The 27,598-nt window shown below is 39.6% G+C and overlaps 2 protein-coding genes across 5 annotated transcripts; one reads left to right on the top strand and one right to left on the bottom strand.

Moving 5' to 3' along the window:
- Positions 1–30: 30 nt before the first annotated feature.
- cdhr2 (cadherin related family member 2) lies at positions 31–19,672 on the top strand. Of its 3 annotated transcripts, XM_054791942.1 has the most exons (32): positions 31–278; positions 403–490; positions 2,859–2,915; positions 3,001–3,060; positions 3,140–3,279; positions 3,377–3,427; positions 3,522–3,611; positions 4,338–4,427; positions 5,503–5,625; positions 6,222–6,368; positions 6,492–6,567; positions 6,655–6,764; positions 6,949–7,170; positions 7,261–7,410; positions 7,901–8,065; positions 8,145–8,206; positions 8,312–8,555; positions 9,330–9,569; positions 9,666–9,735; positions 9,809–10,390; positions 10,484–10,555; positions 11,398–11,447; positions 11,517–11,668; positions 11,750–11,846; positions 11,926–12,014; positions 13,716–13,787; positions 13,978–14,113; positions 14,387–14,508; positions 14,595–14,708; positions 14,794–14,877; positions 16,111–16,174; positions 16,253–19,672. In XM_054791942.1, exons 2-32 carry the CDS (start codon positions 481–483, stop codon positions 16,400–16,402), a joined length of 3,891 nt encoding a protein of 1,296 aa, XP_054647917.1. In that variant the 5' UTR covers positions 31–278; positions 403–480; the 3' UTR covers positions 16,403–19,672. The 3 variants fall into 3 exon arrangements, with proteins under 3 accessions (XP_054647917.1, XP_054647916.1, XP_054647918.1); XM_054791941.1 differs by having other exon boundaries at positions 31–490; XM_054791943.1 differs by having other exon boundaries at positions 31–490; positions 16,256–19,672.
- LOC129189830 (G protein-regulated inducer of neurite outgrowth 1) lies at positions 17,658–26,404 on the bottom strand. 2 transcript variants are annotated; one of them, XM_054791944.1, is made up of 3 exons: positions 25,841–26,404; positions 25,484–25,734; positions 17,658–23,138 (listed from the first exon to the last, which is right to left on the bottom strand). In XM_054791944.1, the coding sequence occupies exon 3, from the start codon at positions 23,106–23,108 to the stop codon at positions 21,372–21,374; it is 1,737 nt and encodes a 578-aa protein (XP_054647919.1). In that variant the 5' UTR covers positions 23,109–23,138; positions 25,484–25,734; positions 25,841–26,404; the 3' UTR covers positions 17,658–21,371. The 2 variants fall into 2 exon arrangements, with proteins under 2 accessions (XP_054647919.1, XP_054647920.1); XM_054791945.1 differs by having other exon boundaries at positions 17,658–18,403; positions 21,693–23,138; positions 25,484–26,404.
- Between the last annotated feature and the right edge of the window lie 1,194 nt (positions 26,405–27,598).

The raw sequence follows: 27,598 nt of genomic DNA on the forward strand, positions 1-27,598 counted from the left end.
TAAAGCTCTTTAATTAGGGGGGCGGAGAAGTGCTTCAGTGGGAAGAGCTCATTATTACGGACAAGTGCTTCTGCAGAATGCTTCTGATGAAACGCACTGTAAAAAAAGACCGAGCTCCCATTGGGTCTGGCCATTGTACCCCTTTTGTTGGCAGCCTCGACACCGCAATGGACGCTAGAGACCCAGTATGGACCAGTGCCACATAGCCCTGCTCGCAGGGTCCAACTCTCACGATTCGCCACCCTCATGTGTGAGAGAAAACAACAGTGTACAACACGGTGATGAGCTTCACTACAATGTTTAGTCAGATGTTTTGGAGTGTTTTTATTGCCACTGTGCTCATGGAGGAGGTTTGCTGACACGTCACTGACTCTTGCATGTGTTAATCATTTATATTTATAGCCGTTAGACTGTTGTCATTTGAAGTAACAAGAGCCAAAGGTCTCCTTAGATCATCGGAGGGAGAAAAGCCTTCTGCGTATGTCGCCAGGTAAGTCTCCCTTCACTATTCTGGATTTAAATGTTTGGCATAGTGAATAAGATTAAAGCCTCGGAATTCATACTTAGCTCAGGCATGAAGTGATAACTGAACATCACCATGTCACAAAATATTTGATGTTACTTTTACCAAAAAACGTGACAATGTCACTAAAATAAATTTGCTTATGTTTATTTGACATAGTTATTATTCACATTAATTTAATAATGACATTAAAGAATCATAGCGTTAAATGATGCATATAAATTCTAATTTCCCCTCTGGCTGTTATTTTTATCATTGAATATATTTTTTTCAAGCTTACATATAACCTGCTTCTCAGGACCAAAAACGATACCTATAACTGATAACTTTTAGATCTATTATTTTTTTTATTGAGATTTAACTGTAGTTTGCGCACACCTAGGGTAAAAGCTACTCAAACAAAGTTAGATTTGACAATCTGTACCTGTAGATTTGTCCTTACCAAATGTCATGACATCACTACTATTAACACAACATTAAAAAATAGCAGCGGCTCATAAGTACAAACCGTGTCTCCAAGGGGTTTACTAGTAAAAGGGCTGGTCATCCAGTGCCATAATTTCCATGCAAAATCACAGCTTGCTTCAAACTTTTTTCACACCAATCAAATGCCACAACAATAGGAACCAGCCCCGGGGCCCAGGCATCATCGTAGCAATGCTGGCATTTCAGGTGGTTTTTTTTTAAATTATTGGCTATTTTTTAATGTTATCAGATTCATGAAGTCATAATGATGTGATATGTCATAATTCCTCATATCGGCCCGATAATTATCAGTCCGATATTTATCGTGCACCCCTACTTCTTATGGTATCACATCCCAGCTCAACCCCACCCAACCATGACACATACGTGTTACTGTGTACTGTTTACACATGTTGGGTGTGACGGTTGAACATGCACGTTGTCCAGAGTTCAAAATGGTGGAGTTGGGGAAATAATGATTGGATCCATGGAATATTTTGTAGGTTACTGAGCCTTTTAATTCTTATTCCTCACCTTTCTCAGAATTGTCCTTACCCCACAAGATAAGATCTTGCATGAAGCTCCAGAGAGGAGGGTTAATGACCGGTCTTGGGTGTCCATTTCACCCCAGAACCAAACGTAGGCTTTGAGTTTTGGCCCCCCGTGGGATTGAGTTTGACACCCCTGCTCTACAAGAAAAGATTGTGCGTCAAAGTTGAGAATTACATCATGAGAGACATGAGACGCTTTGACAAAATAGTGCTATGCTGAAATCTTCGGGTGATGCTATGGCGTCATTGCTCGTGGTACTATGGAACTGATCTATACGTCACATCTCCCAAACAGCATCTGTTAAACATCAGGGCATTTGATGCAGCTGGAATGGAACTGAATGAACTGAGGAACGGATATACATGTACCTTGTTTATAGTGGTTAATTGGTTCTGTGCAAAGTGAATTTCTGCAAAGTAAGATTCAATATTTATACATGGAATCCTCTATTTTTGTAGTTAGAGCAAAGAAAACCTGTTTACGACCTTCTAAATACAGTTTTTAACATTATTAGAGCCCTCTAGACATGAACTAACACCACTATAGTCACCTTTACACTCGTATTACCCGATACAGTAGATATAATTGGAGTAAATAAGCCATTTAAGATTTTGTGTGTTGCTATGAATGTGTTCCTTAGGGGAGCAATACGAGTGGCGGGCAGGAAGTAATGTGAGGGGTTCAGAGTTGAGTTTTAGCTTGGCGTGGGTTATGGTCTTAACAATAGTCCGTGTTTTCATTCAAGATTTTTATTAGGGATTATTGTGCTCGTTGTGAGATCACTCAAACCTGCATTAAACACCTGCTGTTCCGGTGATCAAGTGCGGTGATGTTGTGTCTCACCGAACATTACAATTGACACTGACACCTAGCGACTAGTGTAGAATACTACATCAATGTCTTTGAATGCATGTTTTGAATATATTTGTAGTTGTAGTTTGTAGTTAGTTTGTAACGTTATCTTAACTATGCATATGTTTTGACTTATAATAGGCCATATTCGACCACAAAACAGCATGATTTATTAAGTAATATATTTTTGAAAAACTGTGGTAGAGTGAAGCCTCAAAATTGGAAACACAAAGTGTTGTACTATAAGCTGTACTATAAGCGTTCAGCAATATTTTACATAGCATAAGTATGAATACTTGACTGTCACACATTGAATACATAATGGTGGTGGAAAAGTTTAAAACATATGGTATTGACTGGGAGGATTAGTGGTACAGTAGATGAATGGCGAATGATTTGCCCAAGTGCCCAACTTTCATTTATGTCCATTTCTTTTCAGGAGGTTGACTTTTATTGTTTTTTGCAGTTATGGAGGGGATCCCTAGAGGCTTCCTGCTGTTGTGTCTCATCAGCCTAACTCGCGGTGTGTATCGGTGTTAGCAAGTTATTTATCACAGGAACGCAACACATACTAAAACTATTGTACATTTTAACTGTATATTCTTCAGCAAACAGCAGTCCCACAATCAGCACTTTACTAGTTAAAGTGTGCGAAGACACTCCTGTAGGTACGTTTTTCAGTGTTATCACTTTGTTTACCATTGCTATATTATTTATTACCTATTGCTAACTCAAACATCTCCACAGATTCCTTTGCATTCAAAATAGAAGCAACAGATAAGGAGAATGATCCACTGACATATTCGCTTCATGGGGACAATGCCATATACTTCAGTGTTGACCGTAATACAGGAGATGTATCCGTTGCAAGGAAGCTTGATCGAGAGGTATGGTGTAACAATTAAATCTGATTTCATGTAATTTAATTAAAATGTTTTTGCAACGCCTTTATGTTCTTTTTGTTGGGCTTTCTCTTTTTTCCAGGTTAGCGATTTATTGCCACTTGGAGTTAGTGTTTCAGATGGCCCCAATGATGTAAGTTAATTTAAAATATTGCTATTTTCTACAACATTCTACATACATTTTTATTTGATCATATTAATGGCTTGTATTGCACACTGTGTTTCAGACACCAGGAGAAATAAATGTACTTTTAAAGGACGCCAATGACAATAGACCAAACTTTGTGGAGTCTAGCAATGACATTAAAGTGCCAGAGGTATGTTTGACATCTTTTATTTGCTGAGTATATTGAGAATGACATAAATATATTGAATGAGCAGTGTGTGTGTCAGTACATTCCTGGGGTCTCCAGAATACTTTCATTACATAGAATGATAAATAACGGGATGCTCTCCTCGAGTTTGTTGCTCGCTAAATTGCTAACGTCTTTACTGCTAATGTTAGCTTTGCGTTGATGTGGTAGGCTAAACTTGAGCTGCTTCGGTGGTAACCAAACTCCTTCTTACAAAGAAGCCATATCAGTCTACCTTTATCAATGGTGCAGTTGGAGCGTTTTTGAAATGTAAATTTCCCATTCATTGGACCGACAACTCTCACATGCTCCTTTATTTTCACGTCTCTTCACCGCTACTTACTGCTCCTCACCTTGCCCTCCCAACTACAGTGGGAGCCTATCAGCTTTTGCCAAACAAGGCCAAATACTATGATAGCCAATCAATGTCCACTTCAGATTGATTGACCATTGTTTTCCACCCCCAAATTCTCAATCACAAGAATCTCAATGGATAAAAGCGAATTTTATTCAAAGGCAACTTGCATACAGTAAAGTTAGAGATGAATAATTACATTAACGTGATTAAAAAAGGTAACCCACTAAACATGACTGTAATTAATTAATCACAATTAATGAATTAATGTGACATTTGGCAATTATAATCATGAATCATTTTATTTAATCTGTTTTTCTTCATCCATTTCGTAGAATACCCCAACAGGTACTTCTCTATTTAAAGTACAGGCCACAGATGATGACATTTCATATGCTGGTCAAGTTAGATACAGCATTGATGAAGTGAGTATACTCTGTAATTCATGTACATATAAAGAGGGGAAAATCAGTATTGAACACATCAACATTTTTCTCAGTAAATACATTTCAATGTGGCTGTAAAATTTTTACCAGATATTGGTAACAATCCAAGTAATCCACACATACCTGTGTATGGACATAAATTAGGTTTTGTGTAGTAAAGGGAAATGGCACAGGGAATAATTATTGAGGTTGATGTTCCAGTTAGCAGCATTTAGGCAATCGGAAAGAACATCATTACACCACACCACGCCAGTGACATGCAGTGATTTTCATGGGTGGTGAGGCACAGACTCATTTGGAGGTTTTTTATGTTAAAACAGGTTGCTCATTAAGACAATAACAAGAAAAAGAGGAGAAAGATTCAAATACTTCTTAGTTCCATTTTTTTAATTTTTTTTATTACGTGAAAAACATTTGTGGTCTTAACTTTTTTTTGTATATGAAGTACATGCACCCTGTCCTTCTCCAGGAAAAGTTCGAGTACTTTGTTGTAAAATGAGCACATGAGCATAAAAATATCTTTAATGCATTCGACTTGCTGCCCCCCAGCTAGTGCTGCTGCTGTCAAAAAACCCTGTCCAGCTCACGCACGCCCCCGCCGCTTCAAAATGAGGAGAGTATTGCATGCACGTTCTTGACGGCATTTCTGTGTATTATGTTGTTATTATGTTATAATATAATGTTGAAACATTGTATTTGTAACATGCTGACAAACAGAAACTGGCAGGTGCCATGATCCAACTCAGTGCACTCACTGAGTGCACTCAGACGGTAGACTAGGATTCTGCACTAAACCGAAAAGAGACGCTAAAACTGATTTGAATCATACAGAAAATACATGTATGATCCAGTTCAATAGACAAATATTAATAGTTATTTATATTGTTAGTATTATTTTTTTTGTTTTTCATCATGCTTCCCCCTGTCAGTACAACATACATATTTATTTTACAATAAATGTTGATGCGATCAATACTTATTTTCACCCTGTGCTTACTATATTTGATAGTTTCCACAAACTTCAGTGAATGGTGAATTACACGCTATTTTCTAGGTTACTCCAAGTCATGGATTGAATCTGTTTAATATTGTTCCCACAACTGGTGAAGTCCGATTGAACGGGGCCCTAAATTACACTGGACTGAGTTCTAACTATCGACTGAGGATTAATGCAACTGTGAGTATCCATATTTTGGGTGGTACTGTAGAGGTTAATATAGTTTAAGATGTGTGGTAACTTTTTGTTTGATTTCAATTTTGTGTTCATTTCAATCTGTTAATACATACAAATCCAAGAATTTACATTTTGCACTGTTGGATCTTAAGGAGGTTCTAAACTGAGCTTCAAAATGCAAAAAGAAGAAATTGGAGTAAGACAAAAAAAAATTCAAAGTGAGCAATTTTTTTCAAACAACCATTAAACTGAAATTGGCTGTTCAAAAGTTATGATCAGGGTGTATATAGTGTATATAGTGTCTTGTTGTTAAAATACAGAAAAAAATGACCATATTTTAGCCATAGTGGCAAATGGTGATTAATCATGATTAATTAATTAAAAATTGTGATTAATATAATAAAAACATTTTAATCATTTGACAGTCCTACAAAAATGCAATGTCAAAACCAGTCAGGACAACAGAATGTTAAGATGTTTTATATCATTGTTTATCTTGTTTAATGAAGAATAATTAACTTTACTCATCTGAAGTAGCTCTTTCACAAGCATGGCAACGTTTGTAAACTCATTTTGACTTTCAACATCTTCCATTACAGGACGGAGGGGGAAAATGTTTTTACAGTGACGTTAAATATTTATCGAACATTGCTTTTTACTTCATTAACGTTGAGGATGTCCCTGATCTCAACCCCACATTTCTGGGCCTTCCCTACATCACAAACATAGAGGAGAATTCTCTAGTGGTGAGTTCCTTCTCATCAGCATATGCAATGGGAAAAATGACACATTTTTCTGTTGTATTGCATCTGTTGTATTTTTATGGTAAATAAGAACTCAAATTATGAAATGTATGTTTTTTTGGATAGGACACATCTGTCTTTACAGTGACAGCCATTGACCCAGACATAGACGTTAATGACAGGATCATCTACAGCATTGAAGGTAACATTAAAAACATCTTCACTCTTTGCTGTCAACAACAGTGAGTAAGAATTACCGTATGTGTATTTTCCCCCTAATGATTGACAGAATCCACTGCAGATGGTCTTTTCAAAATCTCGAGCGCGAATGGCACTATTTTTGTAATGTCGACAATTGACAGAGAAGATATTGGTGATGCCGTTACCATGACTGTCAAGGTATATGTTCTTGTGTTTTATAGTTATTACAACGTGTGTGCTTCTCCACTTCAACTCCAACATACTGTAGCCTATTTTAAAGTGTAAATGTGAAATGTGTCAATAGACTCTGCAAGAATCCAGTCATATGTCATCAAATTGTCTATGCGTTATATTATGTGTCGCCATGCCTTTGTGACTTTAGGCCACTGAGTCACAGCCAAACATTCTTGGAGTATACGCCAGCACCACAGCAAAAGTACAGATCAACATCAATGACGTCAATGACAACAAGCCAGAATTTTACAAGTGTGAAGGCTCAGGAGAGGAGAAAATCTGTAGTAAAGCAAGTCACTTCACAGGGGACATAGCCGAGCACTTACTGGCAAGTGTGCCCATAAACATGATGGTGAAGGACCTGGATAAGGTAAAAAACAAAACAAAACAATCTACTGTACAGTATTTGTCACCCAGAATTGTGTTTATGGTCAAATAAATCACCCCTGTTCTGTAACAGACTAAAAGCATTGAATTAACACTGGAGGGAGAAGACAAGGACGTGTTTTCTGTTGAGCCCCAGTTTACGATGTTGGATAGCGTTGTTCAACTTGTGGTCAAACAACCTCAAAAACTGGATTATGAAGATAAACACCAAATGGTTGTACAGGTAAGACAAGCAAAGAAACAGCTGATTTAATGACTTAAGATTTTGCAGTTTGAAGTGAACAATGTACTTTTCTTCTGCTTGTTTTTGTCAAAGTTTGTCTTTGGTCATATTGTGCTGAGCAGTCTTGACAGAGACGTGTGTTACTATACAACTCAATAAGTTTTATTTACAGTTCTGTGATCATATTTGTCCACTTACCCTCCTGTGGTAGTATCACAAGAAAACACAAAATTGCAAAAATATTCAATGCAAACATTCAAATCATTAAATGCTCTCTAAACGAAGTCTGATGAGATTTGATGGTGGTTTAACCCTTAAGAGTTTGTGTGACTTTGAGGCGTATTTTTACAGAAACGTTTGGTTGACTTTAGACACATTCAACTTGAAAGATTCCATTGTAGTATTATATTTAGAGTACCCAAATTAAGTTTGCTTATTGTATTTGGTATGAAGCACTACAGTACATGGTGTTTGCTTTGTCACGACACAGGTGATTGCCAGCGATCCAGAAGAAAGTAGCTTTGTGTCCACTGCCACAGTTACTGTCATGATTGAAGACACCAATGACAACAGTCCCAGGTTCCCAAAGGATACATACTTAGACTTGAAGGTGCCTGAACACTCTCCTCCTGGGACTGTTGTGGATACTATCACTGTAAGTAATTTGAGCTGAAACTCAACTGGAACGCTTGAGTAAGATAGTAAGGTACTAAACAGAGCACACTTGTTTCCAGGCAACTGACCTTGATACGATGGACCAAGGCAACATCACCTACATGCTTCTCCCAGAAAGCATGTATGTTTCCATATCAACTGCACTTCAGTCACTTGAAAGAAGACATTGTGAGATTTCTTTAACGGCTCACCATTAACCACATTATTGTAACTTCGTCCATTTCAGACGGGCATATTTTGACGTGAAGCCACATACGGGGGAAATTTATGTGAAAAACCAGACACTGTTGGATCGTGAAGTCAGATCTTCGTACTCGGCCACTTTGCAGGCCAAAGACTCAGGTGGCAACCTCGGGACCGCATACCTGGAGTTCATTGTGACGGACATCAATGACCAGCATCCAGTCATCAACAGAGAATATTATCAGGAGTTTGTAGAAGAGGGCACACAGCTTACACTTCAAGTAGAGGTAAGTGACCTCTATATTTCTTGCGCTTCTGCCTTGGGTAATACCCCAGCAGAGAACGATGAATGAATCTAGGTCTGGGGCCAACAGTGTAAGCACACCAAGGAGCTCTTTAGGCCAGCTGCTAGACATAATCCTTCCAGCATATCCTACGTCTACCTTTGGGTGTCTTTCCATTTGGACATTCCTGAAAAATATGCCCAAGTCACCTCCATGGCTCTTCTTGTTGTAGAGCAATGACTCTACTCTAAGTCCCTCACAGATGATTGACATCCTCACCCTGTCTGAGCACAGCTACCTTTTCACAGGAACTGATTTCATCGAGTTGTACCCGAGACCTTCACTCGCTTACTACCCAAAGCTGAAGCTGCAGAACATCGAGAGCTAAATTCGAGAGCTTTGCCTTTAGGGACAACTCCCTTCATAACAATGTTCCGATACTGTACCACTTTCTCGCCATTAATTCTTCCCTCCCTTATGAATTCCATATACATACACTTACACCCATCCATCACAGGCAGCCTTCACAGAGATCAACGTCCAGTGTGAACATGTTCCACACATTGCCAGCAATACAAACCAAGCCCCTTGTGTGATTTGTATTGAGACTGAATGTTCTGTGGTAGCGCTCCATCCTGTACTCCTGGAGCAATCCGCGCAAAATATAGGACATGGTTGAATGCCTTTTCCAATTCCACAAAGCACATGTAGACTGGTCCAGAAAACTTGCAAAAGAAAATGAAGCATGATCTGTCTTTTTTCCTCCACTTTGTACAGGCGACTGATGCAGATGAACCAGGCACAGTAAACAGTGAAATCATGTATACAATAATGCCGAGCAATTACAGCGAATACTTTATTATGGACCCTGACACTGGTGTACTGAGAAATAGAGTTGAACTGGACCGTGAGGCTTTGGATGCGGCGTTGAAGGGGAAGATTGAGCTTACTGTTACTGCCACAGACAAGGGTATGCCTCCACTGTCCACCACAGTCAGAGTGATCATCAATGTGGAGGTATGTCTGCACCAGGTTGAGCATGTTTCGTTTTCAAAGCTGTGTTGGCGTTAATGTTGTAAGTCCTCATGAATGATTGATTTTCATACATCCCAGGATGTCAACGACAATGCGCCAGAATTTAAAAACTCCTCATACAAGTTCAGTGTCAAAGAAGGGGAAAAAGGTGAGAGTGACTTTTTAAGGTTTGAGTGTTCATAATGTAAATTTCTGAACGGACCGCAATTTTCTGCAATCAGGAGCATCTGTGGGATCGGTCCTCGCTGAAGATTTGGATCAAACGACAGACTTCAATCGCATATCCTACCGAATCATTGATGGGACTTTTGGCAGGTTTATCATTCGCACCTCTTCAGAAGACCAAGGTTACATGGGAAACATCAACGTGGACCCGGACGTTGAGTTGGACTATGAGAGTGCTCAGAAGTATTACATGCTACGGGTAGAAGCCACAGATCTGGAGCAGAAAAAGGCAGTGGTGATGGTGGAGGTGGACGTGCTGGATGTGAATGATGAAACGCCCGAATTTGAGCAATCTATGACTTTTTCAGTAAAAGAAAACAGCACTCTTGATGAGGCTGTTGGGACAATTATTGCAAATGATAAAGATGGAAACCACTCTCTGATCTACAAGTTGGATTCCCTCAAATGCAGATGCAATGGCTCTATGTCGCCTTGTGACTGGTTTGTGCTGGAGCAGGAGACAGGAGAAGTGATGGTCAACCCCAAACACAAGCTGGATTATGAGCTCTGCGACCAGGCACAGATGGAGGTCCGGGTGATAGATGAGTACACTGAGAAAGGGGACAACAACAGAACAGGTTTGCTGAGAAACATTAAGAGCACAAATGCCAGCAAGTCAAAAGACTTTAAATGAATAAACCTTCCCTGTGACTTTCTTTGAAACATTTCAGGAAAAGTGGTGATCAACATTGAGGACATCAATGACAATGCACCACAATTCATCTTCTCGGATTCCATATTTGGTGAGTTATTGCTTTTAATGAAGCAAGCATAGTAATACAGTGGAACCTTGGTTAGTGTACGCCCCTATTAGTGTTTTTTTCAGTTGACGTAAAAAATGTACATCAAAATTTAGCCTTAGTTTGCGTACATTTTCCAGTTAGCTAGATAGATAGATACTTTATTCATCTCAGAGAGAGAGCCCCAATGATGCGTTGCTCAGATATAATATATTATGGTAAAACTTTAAAGGAGTTGTTTTTTTCATTTGAAACTCATATTGGTACATGTTTGTATATTTGTCAGGTATACCTTTTGAATGTTAAGTTGTTGTGTGATGAATTTAGTGTTCATGGTAAGATGACACAGTGAGTCAGAACGTTATATTAAGGGGACGATTTCCAATGGGTTGACAATATTGTTGTAAGTGCACTGATAGCTAGTGATTGGCTCGAGCCAGAGAAAGAGCTACCAATTCCTGACAGACTGTATTGAACCAAAAAGAGAGAAAAAGAGATAATGGTGATCAATTAAGCGAAGTTCTCAAACAAGTCGAGCAGCTAAAAATATGTGATCTTATTGTAATGCAATCCACCAGTTTTTGTTTTACTGGAAACATTTTTAAAGCGGTCGTTTGTATTCAAGGTCATATTATATCCGAGCAATATGGTATGTACTGTAACTAGTCAATATTGTACTATATTAGTATTAAGCTTAGCTTGCAGAACATGTTTACAGTCGCACATAGTGCCTTGTATGTAATAACACTATCACTTACCTTGACGTAACTTCCTGTCACCAACAATACTGGTAGTTGAACCTCTTTATAGAAAATAAATCAAGATTGGCCTTCTTCCTTCTTCAGTTGTCGTGTCAGAGACTGCAAGCAAGGGGACGTCAGTTGGGGGTGTCACTGTGAGTATAAATGAAATTCAAATAAGCACAAGACAGGATGAGGACATTGGGTTCTCCCTTCTCTTATAGGCAAGAGACCGTGATACTGGAATCAATGCGCAGATTGAATTTGAAGTAGCTGAAGTAAAATTCAAAGACATTAACAATCACACAGGTGTCACCAACTTTCTGTTTGAGGCCGTCACCACGCAGCAAAAGGATGAATACATTGGGATCATTCAGTGAGAGCAACTTTTCTCCGTGTCTCACTTCACTGAGCATGTTTGGATCTTCTCACAAACATATTTACCTCCTGCATACAGAACCACTGAGAGCCTTGATATGAGGGTGAAAGGGAAATATTTAGTAACAGTGTCCGCAACTGACACCGGCGGCCTCGCCACCAACACCACACTGGAGGTGAGACAGGAATCATGCAACAGGAAAATATGAGCCAATCTGTACTAAACCTTGTCAAAATGTTATTGTAACATTGCAGATTTTCACTATTGATGAATCGTATAGAGTTGAACTTCAATTTAGAAAAACCAAAGCTGAAGTGGAAAAAAATGAACCTTCAATCATCAGGTATGTGAGCAACATTTCACCACATTTTACACTCACAACCGAAAGGAGGCGGCAGATGGCCATACTGGCTGGAAACAATACATACAAAACATTTCTGTGTTCAAAATAACTTGAAAAGTTCTGAATGGATTTGGATGAAATTTTCAGGAGTTGTCGGAAATGGGGTATGGAAGAACTGATCAAATTTTGGGGGTGATCCAAAATCCTAGATTTAACACACTTTTCTGTAAAATGCTATTACCTACTACTACTTCCACATTTCTCAACCGATTCAGACCGTTCCAACATCAAAGCAAAACATTCAACTAATTAAGAACATTCATGTCATTTTCCACATGCCAATGATTCCCACTTTTCTTAGCATGTTAATGTTGGTATTACTAACATGCTAACTTTAGAATGCTAGCATGTTTAGCTTTTTTCATGAGTAGACACATATATAAACACTTAGCACTATCATGCCAGGTGTTAGCATGCTAACGTAAGCATGTTAGCATTGCCAGTATGTTAACATTAGCATTGTCACATTTTTATCCATTTGAATAGGTTTTAATAGGACACTTATATAAAGACTTAGCACTATCATGTTAGGTGTTACCATGCTAACATTAGCACATTAGCATTTTTAGCCATTTTCATAGCTAGACACTTATATAAACACTTACACTATTATGCTAGGTGTTAGCATGCCAATGTTAGCATGTTAGCACTGCTACCATGCTCATATTTGCAATCTAAATATGTAGATAAAATAAATGTAGGACTAATAACTATGGTGCAAATCACTATATGGGGGAACTATGATGCTTGGAGGTCTGCGTGCTCTGGGTGCTTTTTTAGTTTTCTATAAAAAGTCAGTGAAATACAATATACAGTAGGGCACCGCTTTTTGCAGGGGTCACCCACTGGGACCACCGGGGAAAACGTGCAATTGATACACTCATAAAAATGTCTATATTTGACACATGGCTCGCACTCCACCTACTCCAAGCCCTCCTGCTGACTTGACATTGACCTTCTCCTCCAAATTCAGATCAACATTTGCAGTAAAAGCGACTGTAATTATTAGATTAGATTCAGCTCCAGAACGCTCCCTTTGTCGCTTCAATTGCCATTGTTGACAAGCGACATAATCCAGGTTTAAACCCTAAATATGCCTCACATGCTGCTTAAATGCATTTAAAGTATAAAAAAGTACTCACCACTAATAAATGATAATAATTGCATGACGAATGATAGAAGCTACTGTTTCTCAGCAAACAATTATGGTGCATTCAAGGGCCGCTAAACAAAATGCAAAGTCCCAACGCTTGATAAAAAAACATTATTAGTGAAGCATAAAGATATAAAAATTGTCGGCTTTCTGTATGCTGTACATGTATTATCACATATTTATAAATCATTACCGACTTATGGTGAATGATACTTGTTTTCTGTGGAAAAATAGACTATTTCTAAAATTTTGACCAAAAATCTGCAAATTTGCGGGGAGTGAATGCTGAACTCTGAATGTGCGGGGATCCACTTTACAAGCACACAAACTAGGCCTCCTGTACCACTGTTGCAACATCACCTCTAGAGGAACAAAGTGGTATTGCACCATCAATAGTTTTTGTTGCCATTAATCATTGTAATAGCATTTTAAATGAATATGTAAATATTTTTAGCTATTCTTTTGTGGCTAAGCGCTCATTTCTTCAGGTCACTTACTTCTGCCACCAAAGCTATGGTTGAAGTTGTTGCTATTCGTGAGGAGACTTCAGAAGAATCCAGGTGAGTTTTTTTTTTTCCTATGAACACTGACTGAACTCTTTAATTACCAGCAGTCATTAAAGTTGATAACCAATTTGATCCTGTAGGGGGTGCAAGTGCTCCTTTAAACACGTTGCGGGTCTAATGTTATTAAATCAAACAGAAAGCAACAAAATGTACATTTAAAGCATGGGTTGTATTATAATCATAGGGCTTCCGTCGGCAGCATCATGGTGGCATATTTTGTTTATCCCAATGGGACGGCTATAATATCAGATGAAGTGGAAGTGATGATATCCGATCCCCAACATGCTCTTGTATTGGAGCAGTTAGGCCTCATGTACATTGTAAGTATGGATTTGATTTTATGAGACAATTGGGAAATGTCGTTTTCCCATCATTTTTCCAGCTAATTTGTTGTTTCTGTCTAGATTTGACCACAATTACCTAATTGTGTATTTTATACACATATTGCTAATAACTCTCTTTTGCTCCAAAACAAGTCCTATTTTCAGGGAAAACTTTTCTATCCATCCATGAGCTGGAGCTTATCCCAGCTGACTTTGGATTGTACAATTACACTTTAAATTAATAGGCTAATTCTTTATGCTTTCTTTCAGGCTGGTTCCTCAGTGAACCCTCCAAAGTCTGACCCTTTCAAGTACCCTCTGATCGGCATCGTTGCGGGTCTCATCATTGTTCTGGTTGTTCTCATCACGTCGCTGGTTTGCACTCGCAGGAAGTAAGGACTTTGAAAGGTTACAGTGTAGGCCATTGGTGTCTTGTCAAGGCAGGCCATTATGTTAATCACCTTGTTTCACACTCCAGTTACAGAAGGAAGCTCAAGGCAGCAAAAGCCATGAATTCTGCAACCATGGTGGCATCTGACAACCTCAAAAGCGGCCCGGTGGTGCCGGGGACCAACAAGTACACCATGGAGGGGTCAGAAGATGTCAATCAATAACTCTTGCTGAATTGTAGAAAATAGGCCTTATTCTTGACTCAATGCCATCTTTTTCACTGGCAGGGCAAACCCAGTGCTCAACCTCAACATCGACACATCCATGGTCCTGGACATGGATGAAGAAAGTTCAGATGTTGACAAAGTCAGGTAAACAGCACCTTCCACTGAGACACCGATCCACTGGTGAAAATAAAAGAAAATATAGATGGCTCCCCATTTACACCTGTAACAGTTTCCACTCGAAGATGTTGGAAATGTTTGTCCATTCATCCAGAAGATGATTTGTGAGGTCACAGGTTACTGATGTTGGACCAGAAATAGGGTCTTGCTCTCAATCCCAAGCCTCTGTTAGAAAGAGAACCTATATCCGTAACGGCAGATCAGGCAGTACGGCACCTTTACTTTTTTACCCAGGAAAGGCAGAATATTGCTGCAACTGTTTTGCAATTTGGGCCCACAGTAGATGAGTGGTTAGCATGTTGTCCAGGAGATCGGGAAAACTGGGTTCGAATCTCCGCATGGGCATCTCTGTGTGGAGTTTGCATGTTCTCCCTGTGCGTGCGTGGGTTTTCTCCGGGTACTGTGGTTTTCTCCCACATTCCAAAAGCATGCATTTTAGGTCATTGGTGAATGTGAACCTGAATTGTCTATATGTGCCCTGCGATTGGCTGGCGACCTCTCGCTCGAAGTCAGCTGGGATAGGCTCCAGCATACCCCCGCGGCCCTAATTAGGATAAGCCGCATAGAAGATGGATGCCTGGATCTTTTGCAAATGCTGTGTGTTTTTACACATTGAGTCGAGATCCCAAAATCAGACAATTGGGCTCCGTCCACTTGGAATGCTCTTTCGTTTTAAAAAAAAAACCTTAGGGTTGGATTAAATTGTGTCCACACAGTGTTGGATCAGTAAATAGTCACAGATTACTGGGTGAAAACAATATAACAGACAAGGCACACCTACATGTGGCGCTGTAAACAGACACAGACAGAACCATGTGACACACCAAAACAATAAAATAGAAGAAGAAAGTGTCGTCAGTGCTCGTCTCAGAGCCCAAGAATACAGCAGTGTCGTTTGCGTTATACTGTATGTGTGTATAAAGCGCATCATATACTGTAAATTATGCGCTACCTCTGAAACAGAGTGGCGTGTTAAATACAATGACTCAAAATTGTTTTGTCTCACTTCTGCATTCCTGGATACCTGCACAAACTATGGTGGCCCTTAAAGGGACGTAAATACTTAGAGAGGTGGAGCCAGGGAGAGGTCAACATATTAGAGGGTGCAAATGCTTTGTACACCCATCAGATCTGCAGATGACTGATACATACACATACATGTGTGCTCTTCGTAATCATTTTCTGCTTTCTTCGCTCAAGCTTTGACTCCCTGGACTATAGCGACGACATGAACACATCTGATAAGGACATAAAACCTGTTATGGTAAATCTACGCTTTGCAAGGCTGCCTTCCATTTTAGTGTAGCATTCTACTGGTCTAATGAGAGATGCCTCTCAACAGCAGATGATCCAGGAGGAAGAGGAGGACAACGGGCTACCAGAGTATATTGAGCCTCTGGGTGCTGCTCTGGCTCAGCGGAACCAGAAGAAAGGCTCAGACAATCAACAAGTGGGTTTCAGCAACCCTGCATTTAGCACTACAGACCTGTGATATCACGGTAGACACTGACCAGAGGGCTCGGATGCATGTGACCTCTGTGCAATCACAATAACTTGCATTTACTTAAATGTTTTTATTTAAATAATGTACATGCTTAGTGATGTCCATATGCTCAGCATCAAGAAGACATTTTGGTTCTCTCAGTGTTTTTTTTTAGTTTTTTATGATTTTGCGAATGGAGTTGAAATAAAGCAATCAAGGTGTGATTCAAGTGTATTAATTTGATGCTGAGCACCTCCATTTTCAGAGGGAAATGCAGCTTTAATCACATGTTGTTTGTTTTATTTATAAAAACATTGTTGTCCCAATACTTCTGGAATTAACTGCACATACTGGTTGTACAACAAAGTTGACATTTTGAAAAAAATATTACATTACCAGATAATTACAAGGGCATAGGATATCCAGCTCATACAGCCTCCCATGCAGAGCCAGACCTAACCAATGTGGCGCCCTAGGCAACATTTTATCAGCCCCCACCCCTGCATTGGCAATTTACAGCACTTGCAAAACAAACGGAATGACAATGTTTTCGCCATTGTCTTTAATTTGTAAAATAATTTGTCACTCAATTTACATTTACAATTGACATGGTTAACAAATTACAAATCTATTTTTAAAAATCTGAACTACAATATAAATACCTTTACCACAAAATAAAAATCCTGTAAATAAGTGCATAAATAATAAAAGTAGCAATAAATAAATACAACAATCAACATCGAACAATTTAAATAACCACACAGTTTGCACACAATACTACAATACACAATACAAAACTATATATAAGCTACAGTTGTACTACATGTACTAACTTTTTACAAAAACTAAATAAAATAGCTATGCAAAATACTTACTCTGTACACAACTATATGCAAAACTATGTCCAAAATCATTTGTAGTAATATGAATTGGGCATTGTTTTACATTTGAATCAATGAGAGTGTTTCCATTTTAAGAGTTAATAGTAATAACTAGTTTTAATATAATTGTATCGAAGTTGAATTTTTTTTTAGCATTTGGCTAATGGGCCAGCTGGCTCTGCTCCCATGTATAATTTATCAACATCTGGTGTAAGATTTGTTTTATCCATGTATTATCGTGTTTTATCCCCTGCCTACATCTCCAAAACAAATATCATCTGGCTGCAGTACAACTGTGCCACTGAGACGCTGGTGTCACAATACCTGCAAAACTGTATTTAGTCTCTCTTAATCAAGAGGATATAAAAGAACGTGAAAACAAATGGCTTGTGCACATTGCTTTATTTTTTTGTCCATACATGGTCAAGCAGTAATTTGAAAATCGTTTTTCATTGGAAATGAAAATAATGTCATAATAGTAACGCACAATGCACACAATTTCAGTGATGCTGCCCTGAAACATAAAAAGAAAAGTGTATTGCATTGCCTCATTGGATGACATGAGGTTGTGCATGAAGGTCTTTTTGTTTACTTTTTGCATCTTCATGCTGCGTCAGCTCTTTACAAGTAGCACTGAAAAGATTTGGTCACATCAAAATGAATGTATTAAAAGTGCAAAAAATTAACGAATTCCTTAAAGGTAAATGTGATTCTAATTGTCTGCACAACAACATCAAGGACCGACAATTCTGAAACTAAACTACATTTAAGATACGATAATTGCTTCACTTTATTACAACTAAATAACAATGGTAAAAGCTGCTGTGAGAATAACAAAAGATTCGCATAGCTGAAGGCATACTTTCATGATTGTGCTTTTGTGCTTTACTTTTCCACAAAACAAGTCAGAAAATGGTTCCAAGTTTAAAAGCAGAATACGGGACCACATACAAAAGCCTGAACTGACATTTAGATCCATTTGTATTTCACATCCCTCACGACACGACCTCTTGATTTTACTCATCGACCTCAGGGCCGTGACTCTCTGATCCATCTCCATCCATGCAGCTTGTTAGCAACCAGGAGACGGGGAACTTGTTGCCATGGTTTCATGCTCATGTCTGAAGTGCTTCAACAAAAAAAGCAGATAAAAGTGGACAATTGAAAGATCACGGTAGGAAGGCGGGCATTAAAGGAGAATAGCTAACAATGACATCAATATGGAGTGGAACCTCCAAATTTGGGTTCCAACCAAAAAGGCCTTGAAAAAAATGCAAATAAAACTTGGATTTGAAACAAGCATGCGTCACATCAGCAAATCATGTGGCGCTACAGCACATACATCATCTACATAATTAATTGTTGTGTTTTGCTTTTTTAAGTGTTACCGCTGGAGGGCAGAGTTACCAACACCATTACTGTTTTCCTCCAGTAAAGAGTCATGTATTTATTTACTATTTCAAATGTTACAACGCAGTTGCTGATATCGACAGTGAAATGTTATTTTGCACTGTTATCGAACAGCTGTTATCCTCTAGCCAGTTCACTCTTAAAGATGTTACGTTCGTGGCCGAATCACGTCTTTCAAACGGCTCTTTTATGTGTACCGTTGAGAACTGATTTGTAGATACAGTCGTCCCTCGTTTGTCGCGGTTAACTGCTAAGTGAAAAGTAGGAATCAATATTAATAAATGTAATATTTTCATACTTAAAGCATAGAAAACCTGTTTATGACCTTCTAAAAAACGTTTTTTAACATCATTGGGGCCCTGTAGACATTAAATAATACCCTTATACTGTAGTCATATTAAGCAATAATAAGACATTAACTCACCCCCAGCATTGGGAAAGTTCCCTGTTGTTGCAGTATCTCGAACGTAATGTGGGTTGATCGCATGGCATTAAAAAAAGATCGACATGAGCCTATCATCCATCCTCACTATGAACTTTGTCACTTGATTGATAACATTAATCTGCCGTATATAGACGTACACTCCGACAATACTGCTAGTTTTGTTTACACCACATTGCACACCGCTTATGCGCAGGCTATGGGATCTCTGACGGGACACAAGAGAGGGCTGCCGCTTTAACAATAGGAATCTACCGAGCTAACTGGTTAGCCTCCAATTTATTTTTTCTAAAATTAAGAGTACGTGAGTAAGTCTGACACTAAGTGGGGAAGAAGGATAAAGTAAAAAGGCAAATGCGTAATAGAATAGGAGAACTTTTTTGCACTATGTCATGTAGGACTGTAACACTGACGCCAAGTGAACAGAATACTACATATGACTTGTCTTTCAATATGTTTTTACCTATAATAGGCCATAGCCAACCACGAAACAGTGATCATTTATTTATTAATACATTTTTTGAAAAACAGTGATAGAGCAAGGGAGCCATCTTCGAACCGCAGTGTAGCGAGGGACGACTATATAAGAATATACAATATAATACAGAGTCGTTTTTATATGCAACTGGGGAAACGTTTGTCATTGTTCACTCAAAAGAACCATTCAAAAGATTTGACTCGTTCGCCAACGTCACTCAGGGAACTCGATGCAACAATGGTGAGCCGGAAAGGTCTGTCAAGTTAAAAGTAGTAGTACTGGTAATTCATCATAGATGTAAAAGGCAAGAATATACATGTGAAGTGTACATTAAGTCCTATTGTGAGTGACTCCAATCTCATCAAACATCTTTCAGTAATTCCCAATTCTTTGACATATTTGCAGTTTGTCAAAAAAGTAATGCAGTAATTACTTTTCATGGTAATTAACTCCATTTACAAATGAGTAATTAATTAGTAATTCAATTACTTTTTTGGTAAAGCAACTATAAGTCACTATAACTAGGGGTGTCCCCATAAAACATTTTAACTTTTGTTACAATACAGATTTCGCAGCCTTGAGTCACACTCGGCTTTCGGATCAATATCACATCTGAATACCCCTAGCTATAACTAATTACTTTTTAAAAGTAATTTCCCCAACTCTGCTGAAGGGTACCACTATCGGAAAAGATGAACATTGTGACCCATAGAACCGGATATGGAACTTACTGTGACATATGCAAGTGTCTGGCTGTACATATGAACGATACAGTTAATTAAATATACGGTACATTACTTACACGCATTAGTATTGCAAAGCAGATGCTAACATGGATGTATGTAGCTGCACGCATTGTGGCTCAGGACTAGCATGAAACTGACCGGCTTGCCAACAAATACTGTGCTGTGTTTTCCTATTTCACAACCTATCTATTTTCGGTATGAATGACTTAACCAGTACAAAAGTATTCCTGGGAAGTCAGCAATGTCAACATTAACTATACTTATGGTCATTTGCAAAGTACGGTGATGTATTCATTTTAAATTGTTGACTGAGGTGTTGTGTGAATGGTTGAAGATGGCTATACGGTTGGATATACTGTACTGTAGGAATGTTGAGTGTATTTTATTGATTGCGGTTTGTTGATTTTATTTTTTAACCTACCTGCCCAGGGACTGCAGATGGAAAGCAGCTGTAGCTAAATCGCATCTCATCTTTTTGTAAAGATTAGTATGTTTGCACATTGTCCCTGTTAAATAATTAATAAACTCAAATAAAATAAAGTAAACAAAGCAACCGCAAAGCTAATGAAATGTTTATATGTAGCCTGCTCATTTTCCAGAATCTTCTCTGCAAACACAATCAAAGAGCTCGTAGTTTTACTTGATGTTTATTTTATTTAATTAAAAAGAACATGTTTAGTTTGGTTCACTTTGGTTTCACTTTGGGTTTTTTTGACGGCACCAGTTAGAGCCTATACCGAATTAATTTACCCCCCATTACGTTAATCAAATAAATTGAAAAATAGACTTTGAAGTCAACCAGAATCACGGAACAGATTGTGTTCGACTTCTGAGGTTCAATGGCATCAAGTTTTTTGAAATTCTGCAGACACAATGTAGGGTAAGTTTAACTTAAGTGACAGTGGTTTGTGAATGACACAGGATAAAGCCGGCCCAAAAATCAAGTGTCACAGGGTGTGTAACACCCTGTGACACTTAGGCATCATGTAGTCCTTTTCCTTGTGACATGGCTCATCATAAATCACTCTGTGGTGTGCGCTCGAGAGCAACAATGTGGCTGTTGCATGTTCTCCATCAGATGCCGAAAGGGGTTTCTTCTGTTCCGGCCCACCTTGTCATCTCGCTCACCCCTCTTGGCCGCCCGGCTCCTGCCCCCCTGTGTGGCCTCGGGGGTCAGAGGCATGGCCGAGGGGTTGAGCGGAGGAGGGGGAGGCAACGAGGGCTGCCTCTTCTGTTTCTTCACCTGTTTCTCCAGGTGTTTCTGGATGGCCGAGCCCAGTACAGCCACTTCCACCACAGCCCCGTACACCTCCCATGTCATGCCCTTCTCGTCCCAGCTCACCTCCTGCACCACCTCCTCGCTCTTCTCCTTGCAGTTGTTGTCCTCCTCAGTGGTTTCCACCTTTTTCTCCTCACTTGCTTCCTCCTTTTCCTTAACTTCTTCTTGCCTTTCTTCCTCCTCCTCCTCCTCCACAATGTTCTCCCCAATGCTAGCCTCTTTTCTTATCTCAGGAAAAGTTGTGACGGTGGGCGTTCTTGGCGTCATTGGTGCTGTAGCAACAGAGCGAAACTCCACTTGTTTGCCCACTTGCATCTCTGCGTCTTTTGCTATGCTAGGACTTGGGAATTGGAAGGCATAATCACCCTCAGGAGGCGTCATAGGGCTGGTGGCCACTGAGTGACACTGCACCACTTCAAGACTCACTTGTGTGCGAATGTTGTGGAAGCCAACAGGCGCTGGGGATTCAGGGACAGGAGGCTTTGTCACATCTTTCTCCTCCACTTTGTTAAGTTTGACATTTGTCTTTGAAGGTGTTTGGTCTCCTTCTGTGTCACTTGTTTGGATTTTGTCATCTTCTTGACTTTCCTCAAGCTTGACCATTTCTGGCTCTACGGGATAACAAGCTGACTCCTCCTGCTCTTCGCCCCGAGTGTTATCATAGTGGGTCACTAGGATTGTAATGTCTTGGTCCATACTTCCCATCTGTTGTGGCTTACACAGCTTGTTATTACCTTCCAAGCGTGACCCAGCAGAAGCAGAACAGGTGGAGCTTTCTGGAAAAGAATCTGAGTTGATGATTTTATCAGACGGAACTTCTGCTGAACTCTTTGTTGTCTTTGCACTCCCAGTAAGTACTGGGAAAGCTGTGGTCGAGGGCGTCTTTGGAGTCATAGGGGATGTGGCCACCGAGCAGAACTCCACTTGCTTACCCACCTGCAGTTCCGCATCTTTACTATCAGAGCATCCCACAGTGCCGGAACTCATCAAGGAGCTTGGAAAGATGAAGGAATGTCCCCCTTCAGGTGGAGTCATGGGGCTGGTGGCTGTTGAGTGACATTGGACCACCTCCAGGCTGACCTGCGTGCGCATATGGTGCTGCCCAAAAGGTGCGGGGGAATTTGGGTCAGAAGGGTCCATAGTTGATGGCAAAGGAAACAATACTTTGTCCTCAGATATGTTTGTATCGTTTCCACAGTTGAGGGGCCTCTCAGTTGCTGTTGATCTGTCATCCTCAGGATTCATGGGTAGAGCTTCAGTCTGGTCACCATCCCTCCCTAATTGAGCTTGATCTTTTGTTTCCACCAAGCTTTTCTCATCAGCATGGCTTGCATTATGAAGCATGTCTGTCTGACCGCCCCCTCCACCTGATGATTGTTGGTTTGTGCTCTTGACGGGTTCCTCAAGCACAGTGTCACCATGTGAATGCTCTCCGTCCTCTTTGTCAAAAGCTTGCGTCTCATTCTTCAGACTTCCCATTTTGTCCCTGATTGAAAGTAGGAGATATTCCTGCGGGGATAAAAACATCAACATTCATCAAACATGAAAATATGTCGTGTGTGTGTGTGCCGTTTAACAACAACAAAAAAACAATAGTAGCAATTGGCATCTTTATCAACTTATTGCAACCTAAAAACATGTGCGGCTGAACAATAGAATTAATAAAGGGGCCCTATCCTGCCCATTTCAGGGGCTTTTACTGGATACTGGATCCCACTGGAGCACTATAGTAAGTTTATTTTTTATAAAATACTCCATAAATCTCAAGGTTGTGCACAGGGTAAGTCTGCATTCTTCCCCTGTTGACCGAAAAGCTCGGATTCCGCAGCCTCCTCCCTGAACACGCTCACTCTGTTGTGATGGGTCTGGAGTCTAGGGGTCGGCTCCACCACTCCTCAGAGCTGCATACAGATGCATCGAACTGTGCTTTGTTTGCAAAACAGCTGTCCGTGAAGTGGCGAGAGAAGAGTCGTAGTGACCATGTGGTAGGGCTTTAGCTCTTCTCATTACTGACTTACTCCGGTTTAGATACACATTTCTTACATCTAAAAAAAGTTGCCATGTATGGACTTCTTAAAGTTGTGATGTGATGTGAGAAATGTCGTGAAGTTCTCATTTATAAGATTTAGGAATGGCATAAACATGAAATCAGGGATCATTTAAAAACACACTAACCTCATGATTTGGCACTTCTACATCATGTTAAACATATACACAAATGTGAAAAGTTGCTGTTGACGTAGGATGTTGTGTCTGTCATGGCAGAGAAAAGGGAGTGCCAGAGAGCCGAACCGAAATGGCGCAAGTTAAAGCTCCAGGTTCATTATGAGTTCTACAAAGAAAAGCTACATGCTTTCAACCAAATATTACATAGAACGAGGGAGAGTTATTTTCTAAAATCGTTACTTTGTCACTGCATCAAACAGATCAGAGTGCGGACGCAAAACAACTTTCTCCAGCTAAACTCAGACAAAACTGAAATCGTTGTCTTTGGCCCACAGAAACAAAGAGAAAATGTTATCAGTCACCTTAAGACTCTTTCTCTAAAACCTAATCATCAGGTTACAAACATAGTGGTAATAATGGACTCAGATCTGAACTTTAACAGCCACTTTAAATAAATAATGTTATCAGCTTTTTACCACCTAAAAAGCATTGCCAAAATCAAGGGAATAGTGTCTAAGATTTAGAGAGATTAATCCATGCCTTTGTCTCCAGCAGGCTAGACTACTGTAACAGCCTTCTCACCGGGTTCTCTAAACAAGCAGTAAAACAGCTGCAGTACATCCAGAATGCTGCTGCTCGAGTCCTGACTAGAACCAGGAAATATAACCATATTGGTCCAGTACTCAGGTCTCTGCACTGGCTTCCTGTCGCTCAGAGAATAGACTTTAAAAAAGCTCTACTTGTGTACAAGTCTTTTCATACTCTTGCGCCAAAGTACATCTCTGATATGTTAGAGCCATTTAAACCATTTCGGGCTCTGAGAAGCTCAGGGAGTGGTCTCCTGCGGGTGCCCAGAGTCAGAAACTGCGTTTTAGTTTTATGCTGCCAAAGTCTGGAATGATCTTGCAGAAGATGTGAGACAATCCTCAACTTTGGCAATGTTCAAATCCAAGCAGAAAACACTTCTATTCAGCTGTCCATCTAACAATTGAAAGTAGTTTTTTCTGCACTCTTCAGTTTTATTTTATTATTTTTTAATGAAATGATTTATGGAATTTTATGTGATGATTTTAGAATGATTTTATGTTTTCATGGAATGATTTTATGAAGTGATTTTACCCTTCTTTACTCTAAAGCACTTTGAATTACCTTGTGTATAAATAACTCGCCTTGCCTTGCCTTGCCTTGGATAGGGCCGCTTTAAATATAATTTACACACACATTATGAACACTTTTGCTATTTTACAACCAACAAGCTTGAGTGTGAACATATGAATAAATCAACCGCAAAGCACAAGATATTTTTTTTGCTTTAGTTTTATTATACATATATTATGGTTAACATCTGGAATGGTTAAAATAAATATAAAATTACATTAATTAAAACATTGCTTGTAGAATATAAAGCTTGTTTGAGCCTGGAATGGAAATAGAACATTTGTATTGAAATTGGAACAGTCAACCAGCGTCACTAAATAAATCGTGTTCACTCTGAAGGTTCCGGTGTATACTACACTATTTGCTTAATTATCCACCACATGGCATTGTCTTATATGATTACCCTGATACGCACATTGTTTCAAGTTTTGAGGTATGAAGTGCATGTACCAGAATGAAGTGTATTAAATGAATAATGCCAAAATAAACCAAAAAGCACAACACGATAAAACAAACAGCAGGAGACGTACCAGAGCGCTCAAATCAGACTGATGAAGCCTCGGCAAGTCTCTTTGTCAGATTCAGGTCAAACATGGTCCAAACTTGATGTTGATGGCCCCTGAAATGTGTGGCGTTCTCTCCCTGCTCTTGACTGCTGTGCTGGTTACAGGGTTGTCTCTAGAAGAATCTGTCTGAGGCAATCGTCGCTCTTTAAACCGTGGCTGCTGTGCCTGTTGAAAAGCTTCACATTTCCAGTTTCCCTGGAAACCACGCTTGGGCTCTGGTAGTGAGTGGCAATGTAAGAGCAAAAATCTATGTTCAGCGCTCATCTAATCATCTTTACATTGTAATAATTAACTCATAGTAGTAACACAAGGGCAGCTCACTTGAGGGGGGAACCAATGTGCAATAGACTGTTGGAAATATTGGAAGATGCTTAAAGTGGAGATAAAACCATCACCAGGGATGTTGAGGAATGCAGAAGTTGAAAACACCTCATTAACATTGAATGAATGTGTGTGCATGCAAACATCTCAAAGAAGCTCAAAAAGAAAGGATGATAAATACATTTGCCTGCAGTAAAATATATGGTGAAATATTGGTGAATTTGTTGCTGCACAGAAAAGGAGCAAGAGCCTGAAGGAGGCTGGAGGAAGCCACCCACACAGAAACACTTGGGCACCACAATGCCTTTCATACTCCCTCCAAGCTCTCCTATTTAGAACAACTAAATGTGCTCACTTTGACGATGTTTATCATGCCTAATTTGAGGGTCTTCCGTGTCCTGATGGACAGCAGTAGTAGGCTGCAGGATGGCCGGAACACTGTGTGCTGACACAAGTATTCTCACCACTAATTCAAAGGCCTCCCACCAATCGCTAACCCCCACAGAGTTCTGTTGCCTAGCAACCGCGTAGTGTGATGGAAGGAGGTGTGTTGCTGAGGGCCAAGGTGTATGGTTAAACGAACACACTCTCGTCAGCCTGCCAAAGGCCGTCTTATCAGCAAGTGTTGCTTGTAATGATTCATCATTGAGGGCTCTCCACAGCGTTTGTACAAACAGAAAAGGGGGGAGGAAAAAAGCTGCTTTCCATTTTTATTTTCCAAAATAGTCACACATTTATTATGGTTAGAAAACATGTAGAATCAGGTGAGAGCGGGGGAAAAGGCATTTTTTGGAATGTTATAAATGTTGTTTCTACAGATCCCATTGCAGCATATTTACTTGACTAAAACCTGCTGCTGCTGCTGATGATGTGTGGTGACAGGTTCAGCCACAAGAATGACGGGATCATTTTGTCTCCAGTTTCTGTCCAAACTCTTTGATGGTGTCTGTGGCCTTGTCGGCAGCTTTGCCTATGGCTGCTTGACTCTGCTTGCTGGCCTCTTGAGCGACTGCACCAGAGTCAGAAAAAGGAAATAATTCATAAAAGATGAACAGGACTCAAATACAACTTCAAATATTAGTTATGTGTGTCCAAAGAGCAATTTCAAATACAGTGAAACCTTTTGAATGCCCCGTTTTTTTTTTGTGTGATTCGGATCTTTGCCATAATTTTGTATACGATCTCGTTTCTTGTACAATATTGTACGTAACAAACCAGTCCTTTTGCCCTGCACTGTATCATTCAGTGGGATTGGCCAAACAAAGCATTGCTGACTCACTGTCTATGCATTTTTTATTGCGTGTGACTGCTAAATAAGCCGCCATGGGGCCAAAGAAAGTTGCAATTTTGATAAAGAAGGTCAGAAACACTACTGAATTCAAGAAAAGAAAACTCATCGAAAAGTACGACGATGGCGTCCCCATCCCTCGTCTGTCTCCGGTCCTCGCGGTCTTTGCCAACAAAAGTCTCCCATAAAAGTAAAAATGATGTGTCTTTTGCTCATTTCTCTCATCATTTAAAATTGTTTCATGTTATTTTATGCATGGGAAACTAGAATTATTGTTTATAAAATGTATTTTTTGTTCATATGTTTGGGTGTCTGTAATGGAGTTACATCATTATTATTAAAAATTGCTTGGTTTCGGTTTCATCAGACAAATTAATAATGAAAAAAAACCCCGAAAAAACTCAGTCAAAAGTTTTGAGTTCGAAAATCATGTCATTGTTTTTGGTAAATTTCATTTTTGAAGCTGTTTT

Source organism: Dunckerocampus dactyliophorus, chromosome 11, assembly GCF_027744805.1.
Source record: "Dunckerocampus dactyliophorus isolate RoL2022-P2 chromosome 11, RoL_Ddac_1.1, whole genome shotgun sequence".
NCBI lineage: Eukaryota > Metazoa > Chordata > Actinopteri > Syngnathiformes > Syngnathidae > Dunckerocampus > Dunckerocampus dactyliophorus.

Coding starts and splice junctions, on each gene's coding strand:
- LOC129189830 (XM_054791944.1), bottom strand. CDS start 23,108: ATGGGAAGTCTGAAGAATGAGACGCAAGCTTTTGACAAAGAGGACGGA.
- cdhr2 (XM_054791941.1), top strand. Junction 8,207..8,311: donor ATGCTTCTCCCAGAAAGCAT/GTATGTTTCCAT, acceptor CGTCCATTTCAG/ACGGGCATATTTTGACGTGA. Junction 8,556..9,329: donor AGCTTACACTTCAAGTAGAG/GTAAGTGACCTC, acceptor CACTTTGTACAG/GCGACTGATGCAGATGAACC.